The 22,307-nt window shown below is 31.8% G+C and overlaps 1 protein-coding gene across 1 annotated transcript in view; it reads right to left on the bottom strand.

Moving 5' to 3' along the window:
• The window catches only part of LOC122517913 (trace amine-associated receptor 9), a gene marked incomplete at its 5' end in the record, with an annotated part of 45,967 nt that overhangs the window by 11,588 nt on the left and 12,072 nt on the right, over positions 1–22,307 (bottom strand). The window contains 3 exons of the mRNA XM_043636531.1: positions 6,900–7,047; positions 8,026–8,180; positions 16,332–16,448. Of these exons, the coding sequence (XP_043492466.1) occupies positions 6,900–7,047; positions 8,026–8,180; positions 16,332–16,448 (420 nt within the window). The remainder of the gene's footprint in view (positions 1–6,899; positions 7,048–8,025; positions 8,181–16,331; positions 16,449–22,307) is intronic.

Here is a 22,307-nt window from a genome sequence, read left to right as displayed (position 1 = left end):
ATCTAGTTCGAGAACTATCTTTTTTCATTCGCGGTGAAACAAATTTCGATACACGGTGGTGAGAACGATATTTATCGATCTGATTGCTAGTTTTCTATTTTGATCTTTTTCCGTTTCCATTCTGTAACGAGACGAGGATAGAAACGACAACGGAAATGTTCGCACGACTTCCGGATTTGTCATTAAGCTCGTTGCACCACCGTCTTTCTCGTGTTGGCTTTTACCCGTACGTCGTTATAACGTTGAAAATAAAGCCAGGATAACGATGACCATCTAAATCGATAAAAATGGTGGTGCTAGATTGTAGTTTCTCTAACGCGCACACCCTATTCCTATTCGCTATCGATAGTTTTATTTATCGAAACAAAAAAAAAAAGAAAAAACAAATTGTTTCGTGAGAAGTAATTAAAAATATTTGCTACGTGAAAAAAAAAATATCTGTTGAAAAAATATTTTAACCCTAGTCATGTTGTTTGTTTAACAATTGTCGAATAGAACTCTGTAACAAATTCAGACGCGTATCAAATTTTCCTTTAAATATATATATATATAATAAAAATGTTTAGTTTATTACACACGTTTATTAAATATTATTTAATTTTTATCATTAAAAATACTTAATAAAAAACATTCGATACTATCTCTCTCTCTCTTTCTTAATAATTTCTAGTATTCTCTTTAAAATAAAGTTTAATAGGTATTTAATTACTAATGCAATCGATAAATATCGTTTTGTAGCGTAAACTTATCGTAAATAGATCAGTAAACAAGTCGTTAGCGATTGAATATAATCAAAGGACTCTGCTGCACTTCATCGTGGCGTAATCCTTAAAGATTTCGATAGTCGTGGACTCTTTGTTTTCCCGCCCACTCGTAATTTCCTCCGACGATTTATCCCGAGCTCCTAATGCCATGATTCCTCCTACTCTTACTCCTCTCTCTCTCTCTTTCTCTCTTTCTCTCTCTTTTTCTCTTTTTTACTCTTTTTTACTCTCTCCTAACAATTTGGGACATCGCTCGAGATCGTAGTTTTGTTCCGTCCATTTCTACGGCAAATTAAACCATTTATTAGATCAAATTTATTCCGCCATTAAACTCGTTACGGATTTGCTTCGATCGACCGATAAGTGCTTTAACGCACCGATATATAACATTTTCAAATACCTTCATCTACAAATAGAAAATCGAAACTACGTGTTCATTTGTATTTTATCCCAATTGGGAATAATTGATTGATCATTATTATTCGTAACTTTTTCATTATCGTACAATTTACATGGTGTTATCCAATGACTAAAACCGAGAATAGAACAATCAAAATTTTGTATCGTTAAAAAAAACCCTTATCAAGTGATACAAATTTTTGCAGAATTGTTGTATCGGTGCAATTGCATTTTCTTCTAAAATTTTGTTTATCTCTTTAAAAAATAAATATAAAATTCAAGTGAATTAATAAATACACTCTTTACATATTATCGATTATCAATAGATTAAACGATAATATTTATCGTACATTTCATTGAATATTTTACATCGTTTATTATTTATTTTAAATTCTTCAATCGGATTTCTACAATTTATAACATCATGTAAACTGTTAATTATTGTATATATATTTATATATAAACTTAAAAGACGAGTACGTTCATTAAAATACAACAAATTATTAAGATTCTTCTTCAAATTCTTCTTTCATTGCGTTTGTAAACTCGAGAAAATGGAAGAATTCTCATAAGATAGGGAAGGAAATGGTTTCTATTGTGAATTCTTGGATAGTTTCCTCAAACCTTAAATTCCCTTTCCCTTTCCCCTGCCCTTCTCCTTTCTTCACCCCTTTATTTTACATCCATACCTACTTCTAATTCGACGAAATCGTATGAAATCTGTTCATCGTACATCGAACCCATTTCCCAAGGAGAATGAATCTTCTACCGATCCAGGAAACAGGAACCTGATGAGACGAGAGAATTTAACGATCTGATCTTATTCACAACTGATTATCGAATCGATCTCACATGCCCCGTTCGTAAAAGAATATTCGTAAAGTGTGATGAACAAACGCTTATATAATGATCAAAATAAAGGGGAGAATGTAGGGATGAGGGGAGGGTGAGTGGATCCGTTAAAATAACTCGATAAAACGTGATAGTTTTCATTGATAACGCATCTGTTACTTTCGTGTTTATACCGAATTATAAAATAATTTATTTAAACATAATATAGGCTTCGTATAACGGTAATTCGATTAAATATTATTTACGATATTTAATAAATGAGACGTAGATTTTATATTATTTGTATTATTTTTGAAAATCTTTCTATGAAAACGCGTACCTAGGTCGATAATATTATTAATAAAAATTATGTATATTTTATTTTAAATAAAAGTAACGTTATATTGTACTTTTACGTTTCACGCATTAATTTTAACGCGTTAATACCGTTAGATTTTTATTTCCGTATTAACGAGCATTTATTTTTGTATGTATAGCTTTTATTTTTTGGGGTTTTGTTTTTTATTTTCGGTAATATTTTACAAAAGAAATTTCCCGACACCTGTCAGTAAGTTTAAATAATTTATCGAAAAAAAAAAAGGGTTCGATGAAAGCACGTAACGCGGCCTGCCTATCGGAAAACAGTGCATGTATGCACTTCAATCATATCTTCGATCGTTTATAACCGATCCCGATCCACTAAACTTTTCATCGTTGTATGTTTTTTCCTCCTTGTTTTTCCTTATCGGAACTAAACTGTTTTATCCGTGAGGATTTATGATAAACGATGATGCGATTTATCAAAATAGCGAAATGTTCCAAAGTTCTCTCCCAGTCAAAATTACTTCAAGTGAGTGGAAAATGATCCTCCTGATGATCCTTCTAATTGATGCACTTTTAACTTTCTCTCTTTAGAGATTTATACATAGATATATATACTGCTTTTTCGTTCGAAGTCAAATCATTAGAATCCTGAAAGCGTTGGAATGAGTCACGCGTGTAACGCGAACAATCGTTTGGCTTTTACTTAGTCTCTCGCTTTAGGAAGATTTCTTTGCCCAAGAGTAGTCAAAGTTAGAAAGTGGTTGAAGGATCTTGATAAAAGATTCCCTGTACTCGTTCAATCCTTTAATTGATTCCTTTATCCATTTCTCTCTAATTTATCTCGTTCGTTGTATTAAAGATGATTTGTCGGTACAATCGGAAACAAAAGTTAATGACATTTTCATCAAATCCATATCTCTTAATATCCGTTGAAATAGATGATTTAAACCAATTATTTTTTTTGTTATAATTGAAATTTTGATATAAAGTTTCTAAAAGAATGAAATTTAGTGATCATTTTAATAATATTAACATAAAAATCTCAATTTAAGTGAAAATTGTAAAATAACTTTTGTTTGTGACTGTACCGTGAATTTACGGTATTAAGAGATATGAATTTGATGAAAATGTCATTAACTTTTGTTTCCGATTGTACCGACAAATCATCCTTAAAACAAGACGCACAATTTTTTTCTTCTATTACAGAACACGCTTTATTTTTTTTTATTTTTAATTGTTCCATTCTTGATACGAGAAATTAAATGGTAAAACGGTACTTGTAATCATTTTGGATTTCGAATTAATTGTTAAATCTTACTCAATATAATTATTCATTTTTCTTCGTTGAGAAATACGACAATTAAAATATTTTACATCAACAGATGTAAAAATAAAATAAAATAAAATAAAATAAAAATAAAAATAAAAAGAAAGACACCACACACACCCGTTAAAAGAAAAATCCGATTTACTAATGCGAAACGGTGACGTCCTTAACGAAAAAATAAATAAAAAATAAAGAATAAAGTTAAGAATCTTAACGTCTCAGTATATTTTTCTTCAAGAGCTTACTATATAAAATATCTTTCTCTTCTACTTATCTCCCTGTCGACAAAAAAAAAAAAAGAAAAAGAAAACAAGGAATGAAATAAGTCACTTATAAGAAACTACTCGAAAAAGGGGGAGAATAGAACGAAAATAAAAAGCCAAGGAAAATAAGGAAAACAGAGTAAAAATAAGAATAAGAATAAGAATAAGAACGGAAATGAAGTAAGCAAGGAAAAAAAAAAAAAATAATACGCCGACAATGTGACAAAGAAACAGAATACTCGGGCAGGAAGTTGAAGCCATCTTTACTTTTTTTTTTCTACTTCTCTCTCTCTCTCTCTCTCTTTCTTTCACCCGTCAATTAATCTCGTTTTCGTCTTCGAAGTCGAATAAAATAAGGGTTGGGGACAAAAGTTAAGAAAAAAAGTACAAAAAAATAAAAGTAGGAAGAAGAAGAAGAAGAAGAAAAAGAAGAAGAAGAAGAAGAAGAAGAAGATGAGGTCTTTGGCTAATGTCAAGATAAATGTGATTTCCTCTGACCGCCAGAACAAGAGAACTGGAAGAGAAAAATATTGTTTGCTATGAGAAATCTAGGACGTTGTTTGCGTGCTGGTACCATTCCCAAGTGGTGATGGTAATGGTGGTGGTGGTGGTGGTAGTGGTGATGGTGGTAGAACGTATGAATATCATCCTATATTCTATCCAATGGAAACTGCTAGAATACTTTCGAACACACTCCGAGCTTTCTGTACTATTACTACCAAAAACTAAAGAGGGGTGAGTTCAGATTCCAACAGATAAAGATAGAGAAAGAGAGAAGGAGAAGAGGGTGGCAAGGAAATGAGAGAGAGGGGGGAGGGGGGAAGGAATAAGTTTCTCTCGCATGGTCCTTGTGCCAAATTTTAAGACCAACTCTTTTAGCAGCAGGACTAATTAATTAGCTTGAGCTTACGGAATCATTGAATATTTGAAGGGGGACATGGGGCCGGGAATGGGATGGGGGAGGACGTTGGCGAATCACGGGGAACTCTGCTGTGAAAAAAAAAAATAAAAAGAAAAGAATTTTCGAACGTAAAAAGTAGAAAAATATATTTATGAAGGTTGAACAAAAAATTCGTCGTTGCCGTAATACTACTACTACTAGTATTACTACTACTACTGCTATTCGTTTTACTTTTCATACTTTTTTTCATTCCTTTTTTAGATCCTTTTTCTACTAATTCTATATTTCTTTTTTTCTTTTTTTCTTTTTTTTTCTTTTTTTCTCTTTTTTTTTCGTATTCAAAGTTTTCGGCATAAAAACAAATTCAGGGAAGAAAAAGAATTGAGAGGTAATTTTTATTGAAAAAAATCATGAAAGAGGTACAAATAAAAGAAAAAAAAAAAAAGGGAAAAGGAAAAGGATACTAAAATTTAGGAAATTTGATCGGAATATTGAAGAGGTTTTTTATAAAGAGACTGCGAAATATATTCCTGGAGTAACCTGAATTACATGAAATATGCAAACTAGGGGAGAAATGCTGAGACAACATCTCGACTGGTTCTTTCCTTCTTTTTTTTTTTCTTCTTCTTCTTTTTTTCTTGCTATCGTTCACATTCACCGAGCCTGAGATGCATAAAGTTAAATACTAAGAAGAAAAAAAGAAAAAAAATGAAATAGGAAGAAAAGGTCTGAAGAAAAAAATAATGAAATATGAAATTGTTTTTTCCTTTAATTTAAAGTTATTCTACCTTTTCTTCTATATAAAAAATCATTCAATCGATCGGATCATGTTTAATCTTGCGAATGAAGTATAAAATTTTGTTAAAAATAAAAAGAAATAAAAAAAAAAAGGAAGAAAGAAAGAGAGAGAGAGAGAGAAATTAAAAACCGTTTCCTTCAATTAAACCGAACACAACGATCGATCGGATATTGAATATTCATTGAGGAAACGAAGTTTTAACGGGACGCTGGACAAAGAGCTGACATTTTAATTGCGCTTAAATATGCACGCATAAAAAAAAAAAAAAAAAAGAAAAAAAAGATTATCCGTAAGATTTACTTGTAAATCTCCGTGTTGAAACGTGATATTTACTCGAGGATTTATTTTTATTCTTTCTTTTTCATTTCTTCTATTTCTATTTTTGTTTCTTCTTCTTCTTTTCATCATCTTTTCTTCGTTTTAGTTAAGCTAACATTCGGATAATTAAAAACATTCGTTGCCGTTCTATTTCTTTCCCTCGAATATATTGTTTAAGGGGTTATACGCAGTTGCGAGGCTCAAAAAACACGTATTTTCATGAATTTTTTCTAGAAACAGTTTTTATTTCTCAAACAAAAGTGATGGTAATTCAAATAGAGCCAACTTTTGAGAATACAATAGCGCGACGATTATGTAAAAATATTAATCTGCACCGCTCCTGTAGATGATTTCCTGAACGTCCTCTAAAAAAAGACGTTTGGCGGTGATCTCCATTTTGGCGGTTTGGATTATTGAAATTAAAAAATATGGTGGATTCTTTTAAAGGATAGATTAATGCAGGTATTAAAACCAAGGAATAATAAAAATTTTGATTTTTGACAAAATGGCGTCTATTTGAAAAAAAGTTGTTGTTTTTGACTAAAATTTTCGCTCTAAATTGTTACAAAAAAATAGTAATAAATTTTTTAAAAATTATTCCTTATACTTAATACCTGAGGAATATATCTAAGAAGATTGTGTAAAAATTCGAAACCGATCAGTTAAGCCATTTCTGAAAAATCGAGATCACTGACTTTGAAAATACCGTTTTGAGAAAAACGCGTTTAAAGTTTCAAAGATACGTTTACACATAGTTAAAAATTGTTGTTTGCAGCTTACATGAAGTGAAGAATATTTGTCGGATCGATTTGAAAATTTTCAGAGAATATACTTAAATATAACTGCGTATAACCCCTTAAATAAAGAAGAAAAAATGATTGAAAATTTGACGAGTTCGAGGATACGTCGTCTTCGTCGTACACAAGTTTATCAATTAGTTGAATTTTCAATTGTAGGCAAAGTTACGACTTACCCTTTCTATGTGACCACCGCTAACGATTTCCGGTGTGTTAACACAGACCACCCTCTTCAAACGTAGTTTATTAACATGAAACGCCGAGCCGTAACAATACATCAACACCATTGTCGTCGGGAAGTAGAAACAGCAACATGCGAGTATTCTATAAAAAAAAGAAAGAAAAAGAAAAAACGGAAGAAGAGAAAACAAGTAGATCGGAGAAACACATTTTATTCCTCCTTCTTATTCGATGAAACTGATGATAATAAAAAATTCATTGAAAAATAAAACGATAAAAAGATCTGCACAGTACGTAGACCTAAAAAAAAAATATAAAGATAATTTATAAAATAATATACTTAACGCGCGAATCTAATTAAAAATTATCGATCCGACAGTATTTAAATACGGAAACTTGACAGTTGAAAAAAAGGATAGAATTTAAATGAACGTGAAAACAATTAAACGATAAAATTAATTACACGAGAGATAATAAAAATAAAAAAAAAGTGAAATATTGTTTGTACAGACCAGAGAAAAATTAGGATTAAACACAGTTCAATACGAATCCAATTAAAAATGAATAATCTGACAGAGATAAAAACCGAAAGTCTGAAACTAATATAAAAAGGAATCAACGATAAAGTAAATTAGATGAAAAAAAATAATTTCAAACTATTTGTATAGACGAATAAAAAATTAATATACGAACGATTACAAATCTAATGAAATCTTAATGAATAACAAATATTATTAATCAAACTGAGAGATATAGAAACAAGATACGAGTCGGACTAAATCAGAGGGAAGAAAAAGAAATAGAAAAAGGGTGATGAAAATAAACGAAAAGGAAGAAGTAAATCAACTCGTCGTTATATAAACTGAAATTGGTTAAAAACCGTAGCGTATATTTAAACTAACGAGAAATAATAAAGATTGAAGGAAACTGAAAAGAGAGGAAAAAGAGGAATAGTAAAGAGAGAAAAGAAATGAAAAAGGACAAAAAGAAAGAAAGGAAAAAAAGGGACTCGTAATCGGATGGTAATTGGCCCCTGGTGGGTGCCAGATGGGGAATGAAAAGAAAGGGTGAATAAGGGAAGGCACTTATCGACTCCTTTACATCCCTTTACAAATGCGATACCTAAGGGATGCTCTAGCGAAGAAAGGGTCGCAGGCAAGAAGGCCGGAACTGTTGAAGTAGTAGCCACCTCTTGGGAGAACCAAAGCACCAAAAATCGCCAAGCTTGCTATCCAAGTGGTAGACATCACTGCCACACAACCTTGCCGCATGTAATACTGTTTCAACATACATACACACAAAATAATGTCAACTCACACGTTGAATTATTACCAACCACGTTCTATTATCTATGTTTATTTGATATATATTATTCATGCTTTAATAATCACATTAATCTTATTTATTAACTAGGAAGTTATTTGTATGCGTATAGAATGGGGGATAGTTTGTATGTTGGGTAGGATTTATGGTGTATGGTTTTGTAAATAGATATGTTTAGTTTTATGATTAAATTTACTTTTGCAAATATTAGGGATTATTATGAATACGTTTAGAATAAATTTTCTATATTATTTTGTATTTATTGAAATATATTTTTGAGTGTAGGACAATTTAATGGAAAATATTAAGGAAAGGTTGTCGAACGTGTTGATCAATATTTTCAATCGGTAAATAAAAAATATGTACTTTAAAGAATTCGTAAAAATAAAGAAGTTATCTAGGGTTCCGCCCTTCGGGATGGGGTTTTGCGGTTAACCGTTGTAAGTTTTCCCGACGAGTTACTTTTATCGAGGCGATAGATTTTACGAGCACGGATTTCTTTCTCGACGTGTTAAGTATCTTCAAGATTACGACGATTGACTCTGGCCACCTCCTTTCGAAAGGGTGCCCTCGTTCGGAATGACGGCCGATATTTTTCCGAAACCTCTTCGTGATTCCCGAACGTACCGAACTTACTTTCTTCTTTTTCTTTTTCTTTTTCTTATCTTCTTGCTTGTTCTCTCTTTCGTTCCTTCTTTTTTATTTTTCTTCTATTTTACGATATAGTATCTCTTTTTCAAGATCTTTTACTCGTATAGATATACATAAAATGAATCTGATAAAAATTCTTATCGAAAACTGTTTAGTTCGAATCATTGTTCTTTGATATTCTTTCTTCTTAAATCTTATTTTTACGACAAGATTTTGAAATTAGATTTTATTTCTATATTTATAGGTATACCAAAGTACAAATATATTTAAATATTTTAATATACTTGTATATTAAAATGATTAATTACAAAAGATAATCAAAGATCAAACGAAAAAAAAAATACCCTCATTTTTTAATACTTTTATATTATTTTTATCATTATTATTATTATTATTATAATTTCAAAATGTTATCTATATATATTTTCTTTCCATTTAAAAAGTAAAAATATTCAAAATATTGTTTTCAAATCTCAAAAAAATGTATTCTGTAATTATTAATGAACCCTTTACTGTATGTAACTCTTACAACTATCTAAAATGCAGACATATGTATATAAACATCAGAATAAAAGGTAAGGTTATCTAACTCTCGCGTAATTCAAAGCTAGCGAAGACAAAGGGGTAGGTTACTGTGCGATTTTGTAGTTTAATGCGGGACAGGTGCAAAGTAGACTATTCCTTGATAAATGCGGGCTGAATGTTACGCAACAAACGGAATGAATCAAGGAAGGAAGAAAGGAATAAAGGAAGCAAAGGATCATATATTTCCTTTCTATGTTTCAAGATCTCGAGAAACATTTCGAGACGTTTACATCTGTCTATTTCACTAGCCAATAAACGAGTTCTCTTATTTCTTTTTCTTCTTTTTTTGATCTACAAGACTCGAGAAAAAGATCAAATAAATTTTCCTCTTCTTTATTCTCTTCTTTCTTCTCATTTGCATCCTTTCGAAGTTCCTTTCGTTTGTTTTAAAATACTTTGAAGGTATAAAGAAATCCGATGGACGAGTACTTTTTTACCCTTCTTTAAAAGATTTTTCACACTTTTTTTTGTTTTTTTTCTTTTTCTTTCTGGTGTTCTTAGAATCAACCTCACACTTCATCGAGAAAAAGAAAAAAAACTGGTGTACTTATGTACGCACGTAAGAAGTTATACTTTTTTGGCGTACCAAATCGAACATAACCTCAATAATCTTAAAAATAACTTCAAAAAAGACTTCAAAGAAAATAATAGCTTAAAAAAAAATAATTATTATTATATATATATTTAAGAAAGAATAAAAAAAAGAAAAAGAAAATATGAAAATATAGATATCAGTCCATACTAAATATAAGAGAGATATATCGAATTATTTTATGCGTCGACCGCCATGGCGCTGCGATAGCATTGGTTCCCGCTCAATCATTTAAATCAAGCAGCGCTGAGTACGATTAGTACTTGGATGGGTGACCCGCTTGAGAAAAAATGGGGGGAAGAAGAAGAGAAGAAGACAACTTCATGCCGTATACTTGAAATTGTTTTACCGCGCTTCATAAATACCGACAAACTTCATGGTGTCGTTTTTACAGACGCTCGGAAAAGAATCACTCCCAAACGCGCCAAAAGAAGTATAACTTCAAAAGAAAAAGAAAATAAGAAAAACAAAAAACGAAAGGAAAGAAGAAAGTGTTAGAAATAGAGAAAGGGAAGATTAAAGTAGCGATCGAGGCGATGATCGAATTTACCGGGTGCCAAGGACCGTCGTTGCAGATCGGAAGATAAAGGAAGAAGATTCGTGAGAGAGAGGTCCTAGAAAATCCTACAATCGAAATAGAGGTGAGAGGCTTCTATTTCATGAGAAAATCGAGAACGGGTCGGTCGGTGGTTGGAAGAAGGACACAAAAAGGTGAACGGAAAAAAAAGAAACAAAATGAGAGAGAAGAGAAGAAAATAAAAAAGAAAAGGAAAGAAAGAAAAATAAAAGTGGAAACGAAGAGATGGGATGATCGGTTGGAAAAGAAAGGAAAGTAGGAAGAGAAAAGGAAATAAAATAAAAATAAAGATAAAATGAGGGCTAAAATAAAATAAAAAAAACGGGGGAAATAAAGTGAAAGGAAAAAGCTTAAAAAGAAAAAAAGAAAAAGATAAAAATAGACGAGAGGGAAAGAGGGAAGAAGAGAGGGTTGAACTAGAAAGGCAGGCCGATCATTTGATAGGCCGAAAATTACGGAATGAATGGATGGCATGAGTCAGCGATTCGACGGAGTGTTCCTTTTGCGAACCCCCACCCTCAACCCCTAATCCAACCTCCCCCCCCTCCTTGCCACTCTGCTCTTTTATACACGGTGTACCATTCCTTTCGTTTATCTTTTTTTTCTCTCTCTCTCTCTCTCTCTTTCTTTCTTTCTTCCTTTCTTTTTCACCCTTTCATCCTAACGAGCCGTGCGTTCTACGGCCAATCGACGTTCAATCACGACGAACGATAGATGGACTACGTGATACGAACAACGATGATTTGTCAATTCGCAATATGATAACTAGGAAACCCTTTTTTTTCTTTTTCTTTTCTTTTCCTCGTCAGAGATATTTTCTATTTTTTAATGATCCGATCGCGTTCCAATTTTTCTACTCTATTGCATGACTTAATTATAATTTTGTTCGCGAATTCTCTTATTATTTCTATTATTTTAATATTAACTGTATCGCGATATTTTTCAATTTTAAGTTAAAAAGTTTTGCGTGCAATGCGAGATATATTATTATTTTAAATATTATTTAAAAAAATAAATATAAGTTTAGATTAAAAACAATATATCGATGAACAATTTTGATGTCTTAACTTTTTACAAGATAAATTCCAAGGAAAAAAAAATAAACAAAATACAAAAAACAAAAAACTTTCGAGACGAATGAAAAACGAGAATCGACGAATAACGCGGAAAGATCAAAAGACGTTAAAAGTGTTGTTTATCGTGAGAATCGATAAAGTTGAGCTAGTAAAATTACCCTCCCGAAAAAGATTCGCCATTAACATTCCACCGGAGGAATTTTCTTGTAACACGTGTTACAGGAGACAACCTAAGACTTCTTTTTATTTTTACGAAAGTCTCTTTAACGATCATCGATCCTCTCGAGTTTCCGGGGACGAGATTAGGGAAGTAGAGTAACCGCAATGAAAGAGGAATCAGGGTAGCCAAGTGGTAGGAACAACCCCCGATATTTTCTCAGGCCGTTGCTTCGAACCAGTTCGACTCATGTCGAACAGCGAATCAATTTGCCTGATACCACTACCGTCGATTCTACCCTTTTTCTACGACTCCCCCCAATCCCCCAGTCCCCCTATCCTCCACCCCCCACTCCCTTTAACCCTGTCTTTCTCTCTCGTTTTTCTCGCATATCGATTCTCGAATTTTTCGATAATTCTTTCGACGCGAAACATGTCTCGTCGTTCTGAATTTTCACACGCTCGTTAGCAAAGCGTTCGACTGTAAAATTAATACGCCGTTACGAAATATTGTCAGACCGAGAAATGAGAAAAGGGAATGAGAAGGAAAAAAAAGGGTTAGGGAAAAAGAAAGAGATGGAAAGTATAATTAAACATTGGAATTGGACGTGCTTGAAGTAGAGAGAGAGAGAGAAGAAAAAAAACAATGATTAAGTAAGAAAAAATGATGATAATTACAATAATGTACGAATTGAGCCGTGAATTTTCAAATCGTTGTCAATTGGAATCGATAATAAATCAGTCGATCGTGATATCATAACATAACGCGAAAATTATACTCTAGAACGGAGTGATCTACATTTTATGAGACGGAAAAATGGTAAGATGGGTCGCACCATAATTTGATCATTAAAATCGAATAGAATTACGAACTCTAAGAATGGTGGTACTCTTAATTATTCATATTTATGTTAATATCTTGGATTCATAGCAGGAATACGAAGAATGAGAAATTCTCGGAATACATTTGGAAAGATTCTTGGCACGCATTCTTATGCTACTTTGATTTTATTTTCTTCGAATTATTATTTTCATTCGGTACACGATATAGATGTTGATTTTAAATATATTAATTAAGCTTATTAATTTCAATGATTATTTTAAAATGATGAAAATGTGAATGTAATGAGAGAAAGAGAGAGGATTGATGAACGTATGCTGAATGAATTCTTAATTGATGAGTGATTGGTTCGTGGAAGATCATATTGTTTAACATGTTGTAACAATAACGAAATGACTAGAAAAAATAAAAAAGAGAAAAAAAGGTAGAAGAAAAAGAATTCATCAAGCGAAAGCATTATTGTTTACGAACGTAGTTCAACGATTTTTCAATCTTTTCTCGTTTTTCTATCTTCTCTCTCCCATAAGCAGGAGAGAAAAGGTAATTCCCTTGGCAATACGAACGAAACGAAAACGAGAAAGGTGATATTTCGCGGAACGAGACGGAACAATTCGAATTCTCGCGTGATGAAAGAAGATTTCGTGCTTGTACCTGAATAAAAGAAAAGTCGGAAAGAATGAAGGGAGAAAATTACAAACGATAAGAAGAAGAAGAAGAAGAAGAAGACAAAAAAGAATAAAAAGGAAAAATAAACCGCAAGAAAATATTAAAAAAAAAGAAAAAAAAAAGAAGGAGAGGGAGAAGAAGGGGGGATGCGCCGAAAAGGCAAGAAAAAAGATAAAAAAGTATCAAACAAAATTTGATCTTTATCCTGTTTCTTTTTTCATTTTCTTTTTTTCTTTAAGGATGATTTAATTGAATTTAATTGAATTTAAGTGAAAATTGTAAAATAACTTTTGTCTGTGACTGTACCGTAAATTCACGGTACATTGTAAATTGAGATTTTTATGTTAATATTATTAAAATGATCACTAAATTTCATTCTTTTAGAAACTTTATATCAAAATTTCAATTATTAAAAAAAAAATAGTTGGTTTAAATCATCTATTTCAACAGATATTAAGAGATATGGATTTGATGAAAATGTCATTAACTTTTGTTTCCGATTGTACCGACAAATCATCCTTAATTTTTTTTTTATTTTTATTTTTATTTTTATTTTTATTTTTATTTTTGTGACCACCTTATTCTGTTTTCCGAGCTTGAAAATGGAAAGCACGATTACGAGAGACGACGAGCTTAAAGGTTGTATGGTGCATGTATGTGTGGATATATCGGGTCGTGTTATGTGAAAGCTCGATCTATGCTCAAGGCGGTTGACGTGTCCTGTCCATTGTCGAGTTCGTTCGTTCAATGCACTGGCGATCAACCCCATCCCCTACCCCCTTCACCCCCTTCACCGAACTACCCCTCACTATCCTTGGAATTTCGATTGATAACAACAAACTATCGATAAAACGTTCGCCCTTCTTCCTCCTATCTTCTCTTCTCTTTTCTTCTTCTTTTTCTTCTTCTTTTTCTTCTTCTTCTTCTTATCATGCGATGGATGCGATAAAATCGAAGCCAACAGTAACGTGATAACGTTGCTCGATGTTATAGGTAATATATTTTTTTTTCTTTTTTAAGTATGGAATTTATCATTTGATAGTATGAGGTCACCACTTACGTAATAATACACCCTCAACTCTCTACTATAATATTATTATTATTATTATTATTAATTTTAATTTTGCGTTGCATGAAAATTGTGTTAAGTGAAAGAAAACAGTTAGGTGGAAAAAAAGTATTCGTTGCTTTATGCGAGAGTTGATTGTTCAGATTTATTAGTACATGAAAATTGTGGTTTTTAAAAAGATGCGAGTTTTGTTAAAAGAGAATGTTGAATGAAATATTTGTTGCTATAACTTTTGTATTCGACTATGATCTAACTTGTAATTCGAATAATTTAACTTAATAATAAAACATAGGTTTATTTAAATATTGATTTTTCTAAGTTAAAATGTGTTATTCGGGTATTTATACGTAAATAATAAATCTTTACGACTCTCGTACGATTTTTTTTTTTCCAAAATATATATTTTGTCTTTCTTTAGTTTGACGATAAACTTATTGATAAAAATGTCAATGAATTTTATCAATAAAATAAGCAAATTTTCTATGAACGAACGAACGATTATTTTCACCGATAAAATTCGTGAAATATTATGATAAAACAAAAGAAATAAATCGAGAAAAAAAAGAAAAGAGATTCTTCTATCGCCTAGGCGAGAGAGAACCATGTCGGTTGGCACAGAAATTTCCTTCGTGTATCCGCGTAAAATCGTTACGGAATCGTGGATTATTGCCAAGTGTCGGCCGAATGAAAGATAGTCTTCCTGCGCATTCTCTTCATTAGCGATGCGTAACAATCGCGATAGAAAGAACACGAATTTTTTTTCAAAATACGCGAATTCAAGTAAACTCGACGAAATAAACCTTTTCGTTTACTTTCGAGATTATTGTGGGATGCGAGCACCTCCAAGCCAAACACTTAAGTAGGCGTTCGTGAGGAGATTGGACGGTGGGCCCTGGATAGCTCAATTGGTTAAAGAGCAGTCGCCCCGGAAAGCGGAAGATCCGGGTTCGAGTCCCGGTCCAGTCTGTCCAACGGCCCAATTTTTTCACCAATCCTACATTTTGGGGGCTCAGCCGGGATGGAGGTTTGCTTCGTGTCACACTTCTACGACCGGGCAATAATTAGGGAAAAATAATTAATTGAACATCTATCAAAGAGAGTTTAGGCCGACGTCTTACGTATAGTGGCGACGTGAACGATTGGCTGGGGAACTAGGCAAGACGGCCTTTGGACAGCAATGCGTTCAGGGAAGAGGTTTTCCATCCTCGTGTAAGTTATACAGCATTGGTTAAGTCTGTATTAAAGATCGAGGTTGGGAATATTTTGACAATTTTCGTGTCGCGCGAAATAGTGTGTAGCACCCTCGTGTAAGTTATACAGCGTTGGTTAAGTCTGTATTAAAGATCGAGGTTGGACACAGTTCTTGGTTTGTCGGTTCGTTGAAAAAGATTTATAAGATGTCGAAATGACGAACATTCGGGGTCGAATGTAGTTGCGGGGGGGTAGAATGTGGGATGCGAGCACCTCCAAGCCAAACACTTAAGTAGGCGTTCGTGAGGAGATTGGACGGTGGGCCCTGGATAGCTCAATTGGTTAAAGGGCAGTCGCCCGGAAAGCGGAAGATCCGGGTTCGAGTCCCGGTCCAGTCTTTCCAACGGCCCAATTTTTTCACGAATCCTACATTATTTTTCTTTTCTTTTTCTCTCACCAAACTAGCGTAATTAATCAACGTTACCCCCATTAAAAGGTTTGATCTAACGAACCTGAAAGAAAAATAATAATAATAATAATAAAAAATAAGAGAGAGTGAGAAAGTGAGAAAGCAAAGGATAGAAAAAAGAAAGAAGTTCATCGTCCAAAGCTAATGTTTTCGTAGCCAGTTATCTAATCTCACGTGTAATAAATTATCGATTTAGGAAACGAAGACGTCCGTGGATGAATTAGGGTCTCACCTTTTTAGAAGAATGCCTGTGATAACGATGAGGGTGCAGCATGCATACGTAACGGTCGATTGCCATGCAGACAAGTATGACTGCACTTTGTTGGGTCAGGGCGCCTCTAAGAAGTGCCTGAAATGAAACATTTATGTTGAAAATGTTTATCTATTAACGATTTGTGATGAACATCTTACATAAGATCATAGTTACATTAATTTATTATATTAATCATTTTTACCAAATTTGTCAATCACATTTCAAACGTTATGAATATACTTTTACGTTAATCATTTTATATTTTTATTGTTTGTTTCGTTTGTTCTTTTAATTTATTCGAAAATTCACGAATATTTAACCTTTTTCTTAAATAACGATTCATTTTTAGTGTTTCTTTCGATGAAAATTTTGTTCGCGGGTAAAAGAGTTGAAAGTTTCTTTTTTAAAAATAATTAAATGTTCAACATTTGAGAAAACTTAAATTGAAAAAAAAGAAAAAACTGTATAGGGAACAGGAGCATTAAAAATCTTTGCGTACCGGTCGAGATTTTCTCATTAAAAGCGAGAGTGTAAATGATCAAATTGTGATGTAATTCTAAATGTAGAAAATTATAACGGCATGCTTGTTTACATACTGAAATAGTAATTGTGTTACACACAAATTGGCGGATAGGTTATAATACACAGCGGTTAACCATGAAACCCTCAACAAGTTTCGAATTATTTCGTGTTCGGTGATACGAAATCTGCACTAGAATTGTTATTTCGGGTTACGGAGATTCATGTTTAAATGTATATACATATATTACATTATGTATAGCATACCAATATATGTACATATCATGAGAATTAGATTTGTGGTTCGATAATCTGATTAATATTGATGTACCGGTCTAATAAGTACTCCGAATGCAACAACCTGGATTATCTGTAAATCCTTTCTTCCTTCTAATAATGCATTTATTATTTATCGCAACCTGTGGTACATGTATCACTAATGGGTTACATTTAAGTTATTTTTGATGTTACAATTTGGACAGCAAATATTTAAATGAATATTCAACGAAATATATTTTCATATTTTCATGCACTTTCATTTACGAATTATAAATTAAATAACATACATATAAAATGTTTTATTCTTTGATTGTAAAACCTATTTGGGATGATTGATTTTTCATAGGAAAATGCTTTTATGGTAGTACATAGATATATTTTTTGATTCTTATTTATGTAATAGAAAATTAGTTGAATTCTTCTTAAAATCCTGATTAATCTTATCGTTCTCAATAATTTTATATTAAGTAAATGTAATTAATTTCAACTCGTATTAACCGTCTCGCAAAAAAACTGTTACTCAAGCCTTACCGTTACTCAAGAAGACTGACAAGAAAACACCCTATTGATCTTCTTGGAATTAACCCCTAATACTATAGCCACCCTTACACATTCAAGTTCCGACACTACAATACCTTATCCAGTAATTATCAGTAAATATATCGAAGTTCACACTATTTCATATTAATCATTATCAAAGGTGTCAATAATTACATCACAGCAATTAGTAACACAGGTAAAAGGATTAAAGAGAAAACATTTTAGGTATGCATTTAATTAAATCTGATTTTGTAATAATTTTTTAAATATTCGTTTATTGGATTCGATTAAAATTAATCAAATTTATTGAAATATTCTTTCTTATTGTTTTATCATTTAAAATCACGTATGTGTATGAAGTTTAATAATTCATTAGTCTCCAAACAGTATTCATAATTTACACGTAAAACCACGATATTCATTTAACAATAAATAATCGAAATAAATCGTTTTCTGCTATGTAATCGCTGGAAGACATTTATCGACTTTATTGGTTTCACATTTCGATAATGTAATTAAGCAACAAACTATATATACCGTAGGTTCTAAAAGGTCATTATTTTTGGTTCAAATTGTTTTCGTTTTCTAATAGATTAATTATTGGCTTGGCAAGAAACTTTTTTCTTTTCACAGCTAAGACAGTCTGTTTTAGCTGTGAATTTTGTTTTTTATTATTTATTTTTTTCATTATTTATTTCAATTTGAATTGAATGTTCACAGCTAACTTTATATATATGGGTTGATTTCGAAACGTAGATACATTTTTGTTGTTGTTTGCCTCGAATATCGTTGAACGTATAACGTTGGCTCGCATGATTTTCGATGAGTTCACATTTTTCATTCTCACACGCTTCGGCAAACACCAATTCGTTGTCCAACCGTATGTATATATATGTATATACATATGTTATGAACAAAACAAGCTGTCAGGATAGGCAAACCCGGGGAATTGTGTCGCGGAACTATGTTGGCTTTTCCGTGCAATTGAAATCTAGTACCGTGACGGTCCCGTTGTTACAAACAATGCTACCTACGAATTAGAAAATATTATCTACGAATATAATCTCTCGAAATATCTCGTTGGAATAATCCTACTTTGTAATATTAATACTTTACACCGTTGAAAATATTTTTTTCTTTTTCAGATTATCGAATTTTTTCTAAATAAATACATAATCGAAAAATTAAATTTACATATTAAAAATGAAAAAAAAAAGAAAAGAAAAGACACAAACAAATGTATATCATGTTTTCAATGAAACACATTAATTTTGTAATAATATTTTAAACATAGTTCTCTCTATATACGTAAATTCATATACGAGAATGCATACAATTGTTCAAGAAAATAACAAGAAATAATTTGCATGCTGACCTAAACAAAAATTCTGTTAACAAGCAAAATTCTCATATCTCCAATTTGAAGGATCTTTTTCCAATCTGTTTTTGATCCTCTCGCGAAAAGCCTAGAAAAAAAAAAAAGCGAGCAAGCAATTTTTTCAAATCCATCCTCTCGTCTCGAATGTAAAACAATTCGCGACAAAAATTTGAAGCAAGTCGAAACATTCGAAGAATTTTATATTATTTTATTATTAAAAAATAATTTAAAAATAAATTTTTATAAACAATTAAAATAAAAATTAAATTTTAAAATTTATTTTATTTATTAACAATATAAATTAAAACATTTTCTTTAAAGAAATATAATTTTATAACTACTTTTAAATTTACAATTAATTAAAATTTATAAATATATATATTCAATAGACGATGCAACGTTTAGTACTTTGCTAAATCCTGTAGAAAAAAACATTTATTCTCATCGGTTAAAAGACTGCACATTATTTCAAATTATTTTCGGACGCGGATTACTGGAAATGACATATCTCTGTGTGTGTGTGTGTGTGTGTGTCTACGTATGTAATACGCACTTTAAATAATTATATTCCCGCATATAAAAGAATTCTAAATAATTCGTAGTTAAATACTACGTCGAGTGTTCAGAATTTTGACGACGTATCAAGAAATAAAACAACGTAACTTGAAAAAATGTAAATCATCTTCCTGGTCATAATTTTCAATATTTCATCGTACACCACCATTAGTCTTTCAAAACTTCGATATACTAAAACGTTGAAAAAAAAAAAAAAAGAAGTTAGTTGCTCTCGCAACTTCTCACCTACTTTATTTCATTTTTCGAAGATTTTTTCAAATCTACTATGAAAGATGCTTTTATCTTTTCATAAATAAATCATATTAATCGAAGTTTTTCAGTTCATCTTTTTATTTTGTTCTTCCTTTCTTTCTTTTTTATATTTTTTTGTTCTTTTTATCTTTATTTCTTGTTTCAATTCAAAGTACGCTCCGCGTTTAAAAGGAATCAAAGTATAATACGTACGTACGTTAAATATAATCCACGAGTATAATTTGTAGAAAAAAAAGGACGATATTTTGATTGGATAAATCGGTAAGTACGATGTTTCCATAAAGTGGAAACTAGCAAAAGGGTGGTAGCAATGGGGAGGAAAAAGGGAAAAAGAACGAGAATACGTTTAAGAGACGGTTACCATGACGACCATTGGCGTTCGGCCAGGGAAAAAGTCAGATAACCTGAAGGAGTTAGGATCGGTAAACTGGCCTCGTTTTTTTTAGTCATCCTCGAGACACCCTCGGGGACCTTAACCGAATATTTTCACCGCAAACTCAAACCCTTTTTGACCCTTTCATAAAAAAATTATCTACGCACGTAAGAAGTTATACTTCTTTGCTGTACCAAAACGAACATAACCTCAATAACTTCAAAAAAAACTTCAAAGAAAAAAAATAACTAATATAATATAAATAAAATAAATAACTAATATATAATAAATAACTAATATAACTAAATATAACTAAAATATAATAAATAACTAATATAACTAAATATAAGAAAGATATATTGAATTACTTCACGCGTCAACTGTCATGGCGCGGTTACAGCATTAGTTCTCGCTTCGATCATTTAAGTAAAGCGGCGCTGATTACGATTAATATTTGATTGGGTGACCCGCTTGAGAAAAAAAGGGGGGAAGAAGAATAGAAGACAACTTCACTCCGTATACTTGAAATCGCTTTGCCGCGCATTGGAAATATCGACAAACTTCATGGTGTCGATTTTTCGTGTCGCTCGGAACAAAATCACTCCCCATTACATTTTTCCCAACGCGCCAAAAGAAGTATAACCTCAAAAAAAAAGATCATACTCTTCGATAGAAAATTTTCTAACTGAAACAATCGAGAATTTGTTCGTAATCAATTCGACACGAATTACGTGCTGCTATAAGTATGAAAAGAATTATTTTTTATATGAGAAAAATAAAACTAATTATTTCTTTTCCAATGAAACATTATTGTCAAAAAATTCTGTGAAATAAAAATTGAATAAAATAGTGGATTAATCTTCGATGAAAAATTATTGTCAGAATAGGATTCATTTAAACGATAAAAGGAAAACAAAAATAATTGACTTAGTTTCTATTTCAAAAAAATGGATTACAAAACGATACACACTCTCTCTCTCTTTCTCTCTCTTTCTCTCTCTTTCTCTCTATTTAAAATCAAATAAGAAAATGGGTAACGCGTTCTTGAAGAGGGTATATTTCCCGAAAGCGATTTCGTTCGTAGATAAAAGGACGTAACGAGACGGTCTAGAAAACTCGGCTAAACTTTTCAGACTTTGATTTCCCCTTCTTTTTTCTCGCGATTTTCTTTTTTTCTTTCATCTCTTCTAAACGCTCTTCGCAAAACCTGCTCTCCTTTTTCAACTTCGATCTTCCTCTTCCTCTTCTTATTCTTATTCTTTTTTTTCTTTTTCTTCCCTGTGATTGCACTTGACTATTGAAAAGTGAGAAAGAGAGCAACGATGAAAAAAAGAAAAAATTCACGACAGGGGTTGTAATCTCGAACGGTTTCTTCTTTCACCGATTTCATTCGAATTTGTTTGTTCACTCTGTTTTCTAACAAATCAAAATGAAAGAGTAAGAGAAAGAGAGTGAGAGATAGGAATAAAAAATAAACTATAAAAAGAAAAACCACTACTACACCTCACCTTGCTACGTTCAACATTAAACGTACCTCAGAGTTTACCTACGTACACTTATTCTACCTTTATGTTCACCTATTTCTAATCATAATTATATATCTTACGATATATGTACAACAAATAAAATACATTTATGCAATATAACAATCTTTGATTCACCAAATAGCACTATAATTGGTCCAAAATTTCTGCCAATAATTTGACAACGCTACGTTTAGTGTTAACGTTTATAGTTTTTTATATACGTCAGCATTAAAATATTATTAAAATAAAATGTACAATGACTGAAATACAAGGGGAATTTTCGGGGGTGGGGGGAAGGGGTGGACAATCTTTGATTCACCAAATAGCACTATAATTGGTCCAAAATTTCTGCCAATAATTTGACAACGGTACGTTTAGTGTTAACGTTTATAGTTTTTTATATACGTTAGTATTAAAATATTATTAAAATAAAATGTACAATGACCGAAATACAAGGGGAATTTTCGGGGGTGGGGGAAAGGGGTGGACAATCTTTGATTCACCAAATAGCA

This window comes from Polistes fuscatus, unplaced genomic scaffold, assembly GCF_010416935.1.
Source record: "Polistes fuscatus isolate 324 unplaced genomic scaffold, CU_Pfus_HIC Scaffold22, whole genome shotgun sequence".
Classification (NCBI taxonomy): domain Eukaryota; kingdom Metazoa; phylum Arthropoda; class Insecta; order Hymenoptera; family Vespidae; genus Polistes; species Polistes fuscatus.
Note: the sequence above shows the minus strand (reverse complement) of the source record. Positions and strands in the feature narration are given on the sequence as shown.